Here is a 14770-nt window from a genome sequence, read left to right as displayed (position 1 = left end):
CATAGCAGAAAGTAGCCCACACAGCAGAAATTAGGAATAATAATTTCTCTGTGAATTACGATCCTTTTACCAGTATTTCACTACAACTGAATGTATGAAAATCAGAATAAAATACTGTATACACTCATAAGATTGCAAAAGGAATGAATGGAAATCTGTCTTAGAGTGGTAGTAATGTATTTTTAAGTGTTACTCTGTGATAGCACTGCTTGAGTGTTTGAAAACCATTTGTTAAATAATGCATCCAGTTTCTTCCTTTGTTAAAGCACCTATTTATCCATGACTGTGCTTTTTAAATGCTATTTTTAATATGTTGCACAGCTAAGGCTATATCTATAAATACTTCTTCATCATTGCATTTTTAGTTTTTTTCTGGGACATCTCAGAAGATTGAGTAGTGCTTTGAGATACGATCCTTGTTATTTTCATACTGAATTGAGCACTAATTTGTTGTATTTGACACACGTTGTTGATCATGAGGTTTGGCACCAGTACAAAAGTACAGTAATGCCAAAAACTAAGTGCACTTCAACTGCAGCAAAGCCAAGAAAGAGCATTCCTGACAGCATTGTATTTCAGCATAAGGTTGAAGCATGAGAAGATGCAATTACGGGGCTAGATCTGCAATGCAGGAAAAACACAGGCTTCTCAGAGTAGTTTCTTGAAAGGCAAATCATTCTTTCCTGAGACTCGAGCAGGTTTGTATTTCATACAATTCTGGCATTTCTTCACTCTATGTAATTATACGTTGTGGTTGGGTTTTGGTTGTTTTTTTTTTTACCCCCACATGCAGAGTACTCGGTATCCCAGCAACTAATGGATCTTGAGGCAGTGGGCAGGTACTAACATGGGGTAGTTTGGGGTTTTCTGAGTGTAGTGGCTCAACAAAGGATTCCACATCCACCCGGGGTGCCAGAGCCCCTCCCCTGCGTTGGACCCAGGCTCTGCCTTGTCTGAAGTGGCGGCCTCTGGGGATGTCCAGCGAGTCCACATGAACAGGCGCAGCCCAGGGTTGTTATAAATAAGAAGCTTGACTAGGCCAATATTCAAGCAGCAATCAATTTATTAATTAACGTGGTAAAGTATGAGCAAAACAGTGCTGGGTACAGTGGGGGAAGTTTTCCCTCCAGCTGCACACTGATGGTTGAGGCTTACAGGTATTTATAGCGGTACACACACACTTTCTCAGCAGTTTCTATTCCAAATTTTCACGACACAATTCTATACACTATTGTGAGTTAGTTTTTCTCAGGATGTACCCCAGAAAGGAGTATCCCCAGATGGTGGGGTCCGACTTCCGAAAGAAGAAAGAGGTCTTCCAGCTGGTGCGGTCCAGACTCCAGATGTGTCTCCACCTTTTTAATTGCAAAGACTATAAATCTCGTAACAGTGATGTCCAGGTTCCCTTGGTCGAAGTTATCAATCCTTGAGTTGATGTTCATCTTCCTTTCTCAAGCTGCTTTTTACTGTTTTGCTAAGGTGTTGAGATAAGCATGTTTCCTTTACATATATTCTAAAGCTATAGTTTTAAAGCTCCTTACTACAAGCAATATTCTAAAATTATACTTCAAAAGGTTATTATTGCAAAGCTGTTCAATGCCTAGCTACGTCCAGAAAGCAGCATTCTTAAAGCTTTAATTCAGATGCTATAAAGGTTAATTGCAACAAAGGATAGGTTCAAAGGCCTTCTTCCATACTTTACTCCCTCAGTTATTTATTAGAATTTGTCCTTTAATTGTCCCATGATCAGTTTCCGCACATATCACAATCACAAGTACACACGCTGCCTGTATGTACCTGACAGGAAACACAGCTTTGTATGTCACAGGGCGCTGCTCTCCCAGGACACGCATCCCGCCCTCTGCAGGTATTAAACTTTTAAACGAAAGGAGATTTAAATTTCTGGATGTAGGAGCTCGGGGGGACGTTTCATGGATTTCCCAAGGCGCCCTCTGATGGCGCGGGGCGGCGGCCGCAACCACCGGATCCCGTGGCAGCAGGTTCCCCGCCGGGGCTCTGTGGCGTGGCAATCAAAGGCTGCCGGTGTGCCTCAGCCGCTGCTGGCCCTGCGTGTTCTGAGAGGTCACCGCTCCTCCTCCCCGGTGCCGGGGTCTCAGCCCGGGCTCCCGGGCCCCGGCCCCGCCGCGCTGCCCCAGCCGGGCGGACTGGCGGGGGGCGCTGTGGGCTCTGCGGCGGCGCTCCGGGCCGCTCCCTCTGTGGTGCGTGCGCCGTGGGCGGGGGAGCCGCTTCCCCTTCCGCTGCCCTTGTTGCCGGCGGGAGGTGACAGGACCAACAGCCGCGATGTGGCGGAACGTGCAGGTGAGGCCCGGGGAGAGCGGCCCGCTGCCGCCGGCGGTGCGTGGGGCTCGCTCAGGGTGCCCGCCCGGCTGCGGGGCTCGGCCGTGGTGGCCGCTCTCCCTGCCGGGCGCTGCGGAATGACCTGCGGGAGTCGGGGCAAGGTCCATGTAGCGCTGAGCTTCAGGGACTTGCGAGGTTAAGGTTGAGTCGCGGGGCTCGGGTACGCTTAGCTCGTCTCTAAGGAGATTTATTTTACAGCGTGTTAGTTTGGGGTGGGTAAGGAGAGTTTCCTGGTCCCGTTCCTTGCAACCAGCATCCCCTGTACGTTTGCTCGCCCCGTGGCTGCGTTTTCAGCGGTGGTAATTGTGTGGGAACGATGTGTTGTCAGTGTTGCTTGAAGGAGGCCGAGGCCGCTGGCAGCTTAGAGCTAACGCCCTTCGAGTCTTGACATTTTAGCAAAGGCAGCTTAAAGAATTGTAGGTAGGTCACTGATTTTGGTAGGCTACCCTACATGATCAGTCTGTGGAAACAAATTCCAGCTCAGGACACGGCAAGGTGATTTAAGCTGTGTGGTGGGATGAAGGTGCCTCCTTAGCACTCTGAAGGCTCTCTCCTGTGCTGGTGGCTCCCAGATGAACTGCAGCAGTGACAGGAGTTCCTTGTCCTCACAAACACAAATATTTTTGTCATAAGTATTATTGTCCCTTTCGCTATTTAGACACAGAAAATGGTGCCTAAAACTGAGGTCTAAGGGGCAGAGGCTGTGATTTCCCCTGAAAGGGAACCTGAAGGTTATACTTCAGATCCATAAATCCGTTGTATCTTACTGAAAATAATTTTCCTGAGTTTTTCCTTTTCAGGTAGCTAGTCAAGCAGTCCTTTACATAGTTTGCTGAAAAATTTACTGAATTCAAATCTAGCATGTTTTGGTGAAGTTTTATGTGTTTGTTTTTAAAAGCCTTTCTTTTTTTGCTGTCCCACTTCTATCTTGCTTTTCAAAGAAGCAATTTCTACCCAGTGTGGACAGAGCTGTAAAATGTCACTGTTGTTAAAACACTGTTTATCTTTTATTTCAGGCTCTTCGTCAGATTTCCCAGAGAACCATAAGCACTGCTTCACGCAGGCAGCTTGAAAATAGAGTTCCTGAGAATCAGAAGCTATTTCAGGTAATGAATGAGTTGAGTAATGTTAGTAGATTAACAAGGTTTTAGTAGATCATAACTGCAGGGCTTTTTCTAAAGAACTGGTTTGGCTCCCCTTTACATCTGAAGAGAGCTCTCAAAATCAGTTGTATGACTAGAGCATTTGCAATTAGCAGTTATTTTCTGCAGAGGTTGAGTATTTTTACATGCATTCTTGACTTGCTGACTCTTTACCCCATGAAATGATTTGTACTGGAGTTTCCCGTAAGTATTAGGCCGCTGCTAATACTATACAAAGATAAAGTACTCTGAAATTAGTTGGTATGGGGAAGTATGTCCAGTAAACAAATAGAGAAAAAGAGTGAAAATACAGAAATAACAGTGAAAAGGTAAACCTGAAATCTTATATCTCTTTCTATAGCTCATAGATGAGCCCCATAATTTTTAATGAGGATGCGGTATTACCGTATTTCACAGTTAGGAAAACTGTAAAGGTCTTAAATGATTGGATTAATTCCTTGAAAAATATTGAATCTTTAAAAGTAATTTCTGAATTACTCTGTTCCTGATTGATAGGGCCACTAAGTGAAGTAGTAAAAGCAGAGAACACTCAAGAGAGTAATCCTAGCTGTGAGCCACAACCTGGAGCTGTAACTTCATACTGAGGGTAAACTGGTCTTCAGCTCAGTGAAAGGGACTAAGTATATTAGAAGCCCCACTTAAATAGTTTTAGTTTCTTATTGCTTTCCTTTCCCCTGAAAGAGAAAGCCAGTCTTGTTGAGACACTTGACAAAGGAGCACGGTGTTCATTGTGAGCCAAGGGGAAGGAAATGGGAGGGTGATGATGGTGATGGGAGGGGGTCAGAGGTTCAGTTTCTGCTGGCAGAGATCTATAGGCATATCTCTTCTTCCTTTCATTCCTTTCTTGTGGGACAGCAAGTGAAACCGGGGTAAGGTGCAGGTCACCAGCACTGGAGGCTGGCTTGAAATCCAGAGCAGCATCGTCTTGCTGACAGGGGTAAAGATCACATGGGTCTGGTGTTTCAGAGTTTTACTTTGCGTGGAGCAAAACAATTTCCTGTATGCCACCAAGTGACAATACAGGCTCCTCCTCCTGTTGCTTCCTGTAGCAGGGACTGACTGTACTGGAGATGGACAGGAGGTTTCTAGGGATGGTAATCACATCCCATGCACCTGAGGGGTCTGGCTGGTGTCAGCAGTGTTCAGGCATCTGCCAGTCACTGCTTTAGATAAGAACTGTGCACATGATTTATTTTACTCTCTCTGTGAGTCATCACCTGATAGCAGAGTGAAAGCTTTCAAGACAGAGCAGGATCTAAATAAGGTTCAGTGTCTTTTGGGAGTCAGAAAGATAATGTGGGGTAGTAATTCTTCTGCTGGGTGATTGTAGTTATATTAACACAATATTGCAAGAACTACATATAAATAGTTAATTTTTGTCACTTGTTTCCATTAGGAGGATAATGGCCTCCCAGTGCATCTTAAAGGTGGGGCAAAAGATTCACTGTTGTATAGAAGCACTGCGGGTCTGGCGCTGTTTGGTAAGGCTAATATTGAAATATTTTTGCTTTGGTATGATTTCTAGTGCACTAATATTAAAATATTTTTTCTTTGGTACAATCTCCAACATGGATGGTGTTTTCTCTGTGAAATAATTATGCAATGTCTTCAGTCTCTTCTTTATAACATGCAAAAGAGAAGCAAAAACCACATTTGGACATACTGTGTATTCATTTGTGCTTTTTCCAGGTTTAGAATTTCATATGGCTTTTTCCCAAACTAAGCACCATGGTCTGAATACTCCTTCAGGTTTTATGTATGGTGTTAGAGAAAAACAGAACTACTTAATCTGTTTTGCAAAGGAGTAAAATGTAATTATAGCACATATATGAACAGTTTACACACTAGCTTGACTCTTCTTCCTGATAGGTGATACTCAGTGTACTGAGTTTTCATGTGCTGTGAAAACTAGTGGAATTATAACCAAGGTTCATAATACTGTGTATATATAATCTTTATGTTTCTTGTTACCTAATTTTGCAGTAGCCTCTCAAATGTGTTGATCAAATGGATTTTCAGTTCAGCTGCTTTAAGAATGAGTAATTTATTTCTTGATTGTGTAGGTTCCACAGACATGCCTCTCTCCACTTTTTTTCCCCGTCTCTATTTTTGCAGCCTGTGGAAATGTATTTTAAGGTTTTTTTTTCTCTAAAATATGAATCACCAAAAAAATTGAGACATGGCTGTGGAAATGTATTTTGTCTGAATTGCAGCTGCTTATTGTCAGTATTTCTTCTGGAACAAACTGGAAAGCTGACTTGAAAGGAATTCTATGTGCTAATCTGAAAATATCTTTTCTGTCTCTTAATTCAGGAACAATGTATACTCTTTATTATCTGCTTGTCTCTTCAATGCCCAAGAAGCCAAACTGATTCCATTTGAGGATGCCTCAGCAACTAACATCTCTTTGTCCAGTTCCCATGTGACTGTGGTGGCAGCTTATTATAAGCAGCTGGCCTAATGATTGGAATCATACGTTAATTGTAACATGTAAACTGCAATCAATAAAGCAGTTTTTACGCGGTGTAGTGGGTGTCTGGACTGTGTCATCTCTTTATGTGTGAGCATTTTTGGTCGTAGGGCTGCCAAGCTGCTGAAGAGGTTGCTCTAAACTGAGGTTGCTGGCAGAGGAGAGCCTCAGTCCATCCCCCTCCTCATCTCAGTTTGAATGCCAGTGCCAGCCATAGATGCCCAGAGCCAGGAAAGGGATTACAGGTCAGCAGGAGCACCTGCAGAGCACCACAAAGGAGTCACAGACACTCCAGCCAGGAAGTCTTTCTCATCGGGGACACAAGAGTGCCTCTGTGGGAATGCATGCATCATAGGGAGTGAACAGGAGGAGGTAGAGGCGTGCTTGTACCTGCAAGGCTGTGGTCTCAGAGGCATCACAGAGAAGCGATGGGATGGAAGGACCGGCAGGGAAGATGAGGTGCTACCCTCCGTGTCAATGACCAGCCAGGGTGCATGGAACTCTGCCTGGGGATGGATGAGGAGTTGACGGGGAGCTTAGGGGTCAGGATTAAAGGGAGGACAGGGACAGGTGACAATGTGATGGGGGTCTGTTGCTGGCCATCTGACCAGGAGGACTGAGTGGATGACTCTGTCGACGGACAGGAGCAGCCTCATGGGAGACTTCATCCCAGTCTCTGTAGGAGGCACAACACAGCAGGGGATAAGCATCGCTTGTAAGGTACTCTGATGGCTCTTACTAGCTTGATTATTGCAATTATTGGGGAAAGTCATAATGGAAACACATTGTAGCTGTGTATCCCTAGTTCAGTTTTATGTTCCTAACAGAATTTGTGCCTTATTAACTTTCCTGCCAAGTTGCTACTTGTGGGTTGTTATGCCCAAAGTCTGGTATTGACTCTGACAAATAACGGGGCTTCTAAAAAAACCCCAAACTATTTCATCAAAGTAATCCTTTTGTTTCTCTTCTCAAGGAAACAGTGGAATTTTCAAAATGTGAAAACAAGCTCAAACATCTAGCCTCCCACTACAATGCTATTTTAAACCTCTTGTGGATTAAGTTTGTTTCAAATTTTTTGTTGCTGTCCTGGAGAACCAGAGTATACTTGTTAAACTTGAGGCAAACTGGAAGAGGAGTGTACTCAGGACTCTCTCTAGTAGAACCAAAAATCTTAAGAAAAAGGTGAATGGGGGAATACCCCTCAATGGTAGCTTCTCTGCACAGGTGGCTTTGGCCAACTGCATGACTAAAAGAATAAGAAATACCTGGATGGATTTGTTGGAAAAAGGTTTGGGAAGTGGGGATGAACATTAATTCCTACAAAGAAGAGAAAACCCCATGGCACAGTCAACTATACTACACAGAGTGTGAAGCAATCAGTCTGCTCTGTGCAGTGCTGGTAAGGCTTCTGCTGCCATCACATGCCAGTGTTACCCTCAAGATGTGGACCAAGTGATGGGCATCTGGAAGGCAGTGTGAGGAAAGATCAACATGTTTAAAAAGCCCACATCTTTTCCTGCCTACAGGGATTATGAAGACTTTTAAAAGGAGTAATTCTTCAAATAGTCCAAACTATAAAAATCCTGTGATGAGCTAGGCAGTAAATTTGTGTGTACATGTTTGTGTGTGCAACCAAAGCAGAATGTGCAGCTGTTCTTGTTTTTGCACTGAGCTGTGTCTCAGAGCCGATGTCCCCGGGATCCGCAGCAGGCTGTGAGGTGTGGGGCAGGCAGCAGCCCTGGTAGAAGAGCACGGTGGGGTAAAAGGCAAGCTAGGAAAAAGTTTCATCCTACAGAGCAATCACTATTTATAGACAGAGCCTTGAAATGTTACTTAAATGAATATCAAATGGTAAAAACCTGTTCTGGCAGAGTTGGGTGCAGTATCCCCGGGGTATGTCCCTGGAGCTGGAGCAGGCGGGCGAGCGGGCGGCGCTGCCCGGGCCGCGCTGTGCGGGAGCTGTGCCGGGCGCTCACAGGGAGGCGTCCGCGATCCGCGATCTGCGGGGCGGCCAGCGCTCCGGGAGCTCTGCTGCTGCAGGAGCAGGAGGAAACCAAACAAAACCCACGGTCAGCTGCTCAGCAGCATTTTATGGGACTGCATTACAACACTAGCAGGGAAATTCCCATCTGCTGTGCAGGCTGTACATGTATTTCATTGCAGGCTCAACCACATCACAAATTGTGAGAGGTAAACTGCTTGCCTGTATTGCCTATGTACTGTCTCTCTCTAGGAAAATACAAAAAGAGAGCTATGTATCTTCTCTATTGCTAAAATATCTGAAGATCTTAAATTCAATCTTCCTATTGGTATTATATGAGTAGCAGAAAATAAAATAAGCAACATCCATTACTCCTTGCTAATGTGAAAAAGTTGTAGCTATGAAGGAATAAAATGGTCACTGATATGAAGGCATGGGCTTCATATCAGCTCAGAAGTGTGCCAGCTTTGTCAAAATGAAAAAAAAAATTCTTGATGCCACTGTAAGAGAAATTAATATTCAAGTAATAAACGGATGAAACAGAAAATTCTGCAATTCCAAGTTCCACAATCCTTTCTGAGACTCCAGATGTACAGACCATGTTTTACTTTCTCCATTAGGGAGGTAGCTCAGAATATCAACTCTTAGAATGGTGCCCTGGGCTACATTTTCTTGGCTGCTGAATACATGTATACATCCAATTAGCCTGAAACACACAAAAATCTCCCCAGTAAAAGTCTTAGTACTAATAATACCACAATAACACAGCAGTGACTTCCTAAAAGACACCGTGAAAAAGTTCAGAAACTCTCTGAAGTAAAAAGAAAACTCCAGGGAGATCTCTAAGTGTATGATCTTCATTGTACTTCTTTTTTTTTCCTTTTCCAGATCCCAGAGTAAAAATACCACTTTTCTAATGTTGCTCACCTTAGCCATCACTGCTCTGAACCATGAGAAACCATGATGAATTTATTTTCTTTTTTCATATGCTGTCACTCCTTACTCTCCCATTCTTTCTCAATTCTTTTCAGTATCAGAGCTGGAGATTAACCTTCACAGTTGCTAGGGTGAATCAGACTTTCAGAGGCAAAATCAATCTGATCAACCTGACTTGACCCTAAATAAGGTATTTAGGGGATGAGTAAGTCAGAACTAATCTATCTTTTCATGTGCATGCTTGTGCAATTATTTTTTTAAAGAAGTTCCTTTTAGCAATAACACCACCTTCTCTAATCTAACTTGCCTGAGCCTTTCCACTTATTTTTTCAGTACTAAGTCAATTCTGCTGTAAAAATAATGGCTTGTCCAGAAACACCATCTGAGGAGAATCTCTTGGCTGGACTGTAGTTTTTCTGAATGTAAGTATTCACAGAATCACAGAAGTAACTAGGCTGGAAAAGACTTTTGAGATCATCAAGTCCAGCCTATATCCAAGTTTTCAAACTCAGAGAGCAACACATACAGTGTGTGGTACATGTTTTGGTCTTGCCTCGGTATTTTTGAGGAGTTGTTGTTATTATTCACGGGTTTTCCATTAGACTAACTGATCACAGCCTCCCCCAAAACATATCTAGAGCTAAAAGCACACTTGTACCTATTTCCTCAAAAATATGCATCCTTGTCAAAAGTGGTTATTGGCTGGGATTCCTGTTTATAAATGTTGTGACAAGCCAAATTCATTTTCAGGGGGCTGGGGAGGTACTTGAAGGAAGGGGTTATCCCACTGAGTCCCCAGTCAGGCAGTTCTGAGTTTAGATCCTCTGAGAAAACCAGTGTCTGTATGCAGCTCTCTTAGTTCTCAAAACATTCACTCCCATTGCTAATAGCCTGCAGAGCCTCAGAGAAAACTGCCAAAGAGAAGAATTTGTCCTTTGCTTATGTGTGTTTTGAGTTCCCAATCCACAAGTGTGAACTTTCTGAAACATAAGGATCTTTTACCTCTTCAGTGTGGTTTATCAGGTGCAATCTTATCATCTTCCTTCTGCCTCCACGGTATTTCATTCTTTTATTATTATATTAACCTGCTTTAGTATTTTCATTCATGAAAATGTCTGTCCCTTGCCTTGTTGGGTCTCTGCTCTCTGCAAGAAAAGACAAGATGCTGTCTGGTGGGCATGGAAATAAGTTGGAAAGTGATGATGAGGTAAGATTCAGTAATATTTGAGCTTTATGTACACAAGAACATGGAAGGAGTTACAATAAAAAAGACCACAGGAGGCTTGGAGTTTTAAAGTTACCTAAGTTAAGGTTTCCTAAAAAGAATTGTTGCAAACTAAGTATGAAATGAACAAGCTCACAGTATTGCTTTAAAAGAATATTTCAGCATCAGCACTCTCCTCTGTGAACTACGTTTGACTGCTAACAGAGTTGTAAAATAAGAGAGAAGTAGAGTGTCTTGTGATGTCAATCTAATAAAATTGAATCCTTTACCTTAGAGATATATTGTGGAATAGCTCTCTTGAGTCGGCCTGTGATGCTCACCTAGAGATACAGTTCCTTGTGATTTCACCAGGAGCAGCAGAAGAATGTTTTCCTTGAAAGGAATAGTAAGATGTTCAATGGAGATACTTAAAATGTACTAATTGAGTTAAACATTTTGTAGATGACTTCTCAGGCCCAAAGAGACATAGTCCAGTTTTAACAATATCTGAAACAGAAGAAAAAAAATTAAATACTTGTAGATAGCTGTCTTATTTTTCTGTGAAAGTTTTCCCTTTTAGCCAAGAAATCTGGGCTGTGCAGGACCCAAAGTACATGATCTGTCCAAAATGTTCCTTTTTTCAGATTAAGATTCTTCTAAGAGTTTCTATGCAAATCTTATGGTATCATCCTCATCAATGTGACTGTAACATGATTCATAGATGTTTGGAAATGCTTTTGGGAATAATAGAGAGAGAGAGGGAGATTCAGTGCTGTTACACTTTATTGCAGGCATTGAGACAGTTTGCTCTGAAAAACTGTGAGCGGCTTCTGTTCCTACAGGGTTCCAAAGAGAATCCTGTGATTCTGTCAGGACCTATAAGTTACTAATGTGTTCTTAACTGAGTTATATATGTTTATGTAATATAAAAATGGTTCTGCATTGTTTCATCTCAACATGAGCACTTACTCTGGATGACTAATGCTCTGGGTCCTGAAGTTTATAATGGAAAGGCTGACACACACTCAATCTTATCTATCATAGCACTATGCAAAAGGGAATTATATAATTAAAACATTATAATGATCTCTATTGCTCAGTGGGCAGTTACAAGTCCCACAGGATTCAAGCCAACTGTGTTATCAAGGTTTATTCAGTCATCTCTTAGGAGCAGCGGGCTCATTTTGCTAAATATAGTGTGGTGTGCTAATAAGTGCTCCGTGTGGAGCATTGCACTGGGATCACTGTGCCACAGAGCTGGAGTGCAGTGCATGGGATATTAGCCCACCTCCCTTTGGCTGAGATTTTCAGAAAGAATGCTTAAACTTAGACTGCTAAATGCATACTCTGACATTTACATAAATAGCCTGATTTTCCGGAAAAGCAATACCAAGAAATTATCTTCTATTAAAATAAAAAAATAGAAAAATGTCTTATAACAACAAGGAAAGATGTTATTATTTCTGGAAATAGTGCTCAAATGTATGAGCAGATTTCTGGGGAAAGAAGAAGGGAACCACAACTTTTGGTTTCCCCATTTTAATTAATTGTGGGGTATAAATGCAGTTTCTGAAAGAAAGTCACAAAATGGTTGTGGTGCAGGATAGACCTCAACACTATGGCTGGTCTCTCTGTATATGATGTATTTTACAGAGCTAGGCAGGAATCTCTGTCTGTACCTTTCTGTTTGGGCCTGAGATCCAAAAGCAGAAAAGCAGATGAGTAGGACCTGAAAATCACATCTTTTGATCAGCTCCAGGCCCATTTACTGATCTTATTCTGGTTTCTGGTAAATAGCTATTTACATGAGTCGGCTACAAAGCTTTGCACCAGCAGAAGACTTCACTGGCTAAAGTACCAGCGATGGAAAGTAAAAGAGCTTTATCCGATGCCTCAGCTGGGGTGCCCAACACCATTTCAAGTTATACCTGAGGCATTGGCTTGGGGCTGGTAAATACAACAGAGGACCTGCAGGAGGCTCATACACTTGTATTATCGGAAAGGGAAACTATCAGGAGGCCTGTAACACCCAAAACAGCACCGGGAGCTTGCCTCTGCCTCCTGGGTGGTCCGGAACAGTTTGAGATGTGTCAGCCTATGTGGGTCCTTGTCTGTAGCTGGCAGCTCCACAAGAGATCTCTGATGCTGCAGAACGCTCGGATGGCTCCAGAGCCCACTGTGATAGCAATTGATCCAAACCCCATGGATGGTGGGTGGCCAAACTGCTCAGGCACTGCTGAGTTCAGTAACTCAGGACTTCATCAGTCACTGCAGAACTTTAGATGCTGGGCTCATGTGCAGGCACATAATGTACCATAACCCAGAGTAAATGCCACCTGAGGTGGCCATGCAGGACAGAGCAGTGGGCACAGCCAATGTACCTAAAGGGCAAAGCTGCAATGGTGGGGCCAATGTCAAGGAGTACACATCCTCTGCCTGCCTCCTCAACCATTTTGGAAGTTAGAGAAGCAGACTCCAGAGGTTTTATTAGAAAATAAAGTCCTGACAGCTGCTCCTGGCATAAAGGGATCTCATCTTGCAGCAGCTGTTCTTAACTGGGGAAGAAGATAATGACGTGGTAAAGGCCCATATTATGATGTGCCTTAAACAGGAAATCCCCTAAATATATTTCAAAGGGCACTGGGCAGAGGGTAAAGGAGCAACAGGTCAGATTTGCCAAAAGCATATTTATTTAAAAACCCTAAGCATATAAATTTATTTATTTATTTATTATTTTTGTTAAACAAATAAGAGACATTGGAGCTAGTAGCAAACAGATTTCTCTGGATAAAAAATAAATGCAGAAATCAAAACAATGCCAAACCCAAGACATGTTCACTAAACCGGGCTGACTAAAAGCTAACAGAGTAGTGAGGCCAGCTGGAGAGCATCCAAGAGATCGGAGGAAAGGGCATATGAGAGGAGACATTTTAGCAGCTTCAAGTGAAGCCTCTCAGCAGGCTGTGGAGGTGTTGATACCCAAGTGAGAGACTCAACTCCAACAGGTGAAAAAGACTGTCAGCAAAGAGTACATGGAAGCTTTCAAGTAACCTTTAAAAGTAGAAACAAAAGCCAATAGTTTTCTGTTTACACAATAGAGTGCTTCTGATACTGAAGCACAGGGCAACATCTATTTATAATCCAAATAAATCTTGTGTTCTGGTATTTGGAACTGTCCATATTCAACATATTGGGAAGCAGCAGCCACAAGGCTGCATTAAGAAATACTGATTTAGATCTGCATTGTTTTAGTCCATGTATTTTCCTCCTTAGTCACTTGCCAATTAAAACTTTTGCAAAAGAAACACGTTTCTTTTTCAAAGCTGGCTTATGTGGAGTTCACAAATGTTGTGACAGGTGATACCTAGGCTGTTTTTTAATGCCTTTGAGTTAAACTCTTGCCTGACTCTTTTTTCCACAAACCTTCAAGGTTTCCAGGTGTCCTTCAATATCTGTGATAGGCGACATGCAGATGAGATCCTCGGGTGGTATGTCCCAGGAAAGTATATATAATTTAGGCTATCCAGCTCCTTGGGCCTGGTGCATTCCCTAGCTGTGTTTTGCCACAAGTTTTGCCGCTGGTGCTCTTTCTTTTGCAGAGGAAAAAACTGTGATGAACAACACAATCTGCCATTTGAATATGAAGGCACTCAGATTGAGAAGCTGGGGGGACTGGGGAGCAGGGATGGTGGTGACCATGGAGTCCACCTCCCACAAAGTTAAGAAATGGTCAAAAAATTTATGTGACTATCATATACAGACATACTGTAACAGAAAAAGGGGTTTTAGAAAGAATGATGGGATCTGTACCTCTGACAGTCACATACAAGAAGGATTCTCCCAGTCTGGCTTCTTTGCTCTCTGAGAGTTTGCAGACATGCCAGTTAAGCTGCAATGTTTAAGCAAGCAATTTTTCACAATAAACCAAGGCTATTTTTGTGGATTCAAGAGGGTTGGAACTTGATGATCCTTAAGGTCCCTTCCAATTCACCATTTTATAATTCTCTGATCCAAAGATACAGGCTTCTCTGGTGTAGTTGTATTTTTTTATTTCTGATGGCTGTGCTCATAGTCATAATTCTGGACAACTTGCAACTCACCTAAAACAAGTTATTATCTATTGTCAGCTGGTACAAAACAGCTCCCCAAAGTATGCTGTCAGTACTAAGTATGGTATGGAGAATTTCTCTTTGAAGTCCTGGGGTACTTGAAATAACAGGTCACGAACTAAATGGCCTCTAGGGATCTTTCCCAGCCTCATTTACTATGGTTCTGTGCATTCACATCAGATTCACTTGTCAGAATGCTTAAAGTTTTGAATGTTTGTCCTGCTGAACTGAGGATTTGAGGTTGACCTTTACATCCTCTAAACCTTCTTGGAAAGATACATATTGGGATAGAGTGCAGCAGCAGCTGATTATTCCCCCTTGAGAGCTTTCCTCCAACCTGCTCTCCAGTCAGAGGAATCACCACATCCTCAGTGCCATTTGTGTCTGTAGGGGAGAGAAGGCCAGCATCAGCAATCGGCCTGATGACAAGGTACTGAGTCTTAAAATTCCCTCCCATCATTAATTATTCCACTGTCTGCAACAAAAGGATCAGGTCACTCATTAGCTAATGCAAGCTGAACTTTCAGCAGCTTTGAATACTTTACATTC

General features: G+C 42.7%; 1 protein-coding gene across 1 annotated transcript; it reads left to right on the top strand.

Moving 5' to 3' along the window:
- Positions 1–2187: 2187 nt before the first annotated feature.
- LOC119698597 (cytochrome c oxidase subunit 7A2, mitochondrial) lies at positions 2188–6049 on the top strand. The gene is made up of 4 exons (XM_038130687.1): positions 2188–2319; positions 3375–3464; positions 4918–5002; positions 5835–6049. The coding sequence occupies exons 1-4, from the start codon at positions 2302–2304 to the stop codon at positions 5891–5893; spliced, it is 252 nt and encodes an 83-aa protein (XP_037986615.1). The 5' UTR covers positions 2188–2301; the 3' UTR covers positions 5894–6049.
- The last annotated feature ends 8721 nt before the right edge of the window (positions 6050–14770 follow it).

Source organism: Motacilla alba, chromosome 3 (genome assembly GCF_015832195.1).
Source record: "Motacilla alba alba isolate MOTALB_02 chromosome 3, Motacilla_alba_V1.0_pri, whole genome shotgun sequence".
Taxonomy (NCBI): Eukaryota; Metazoa; Chordata; class Aves; order Passeriformes; family Motacillidae; genus Motacilla; species Motacilla alba.
Note: the sequence above shows the minus strand (reverse complement) of the source record. Positions and strands in the feature narration are given on the sequence as shown.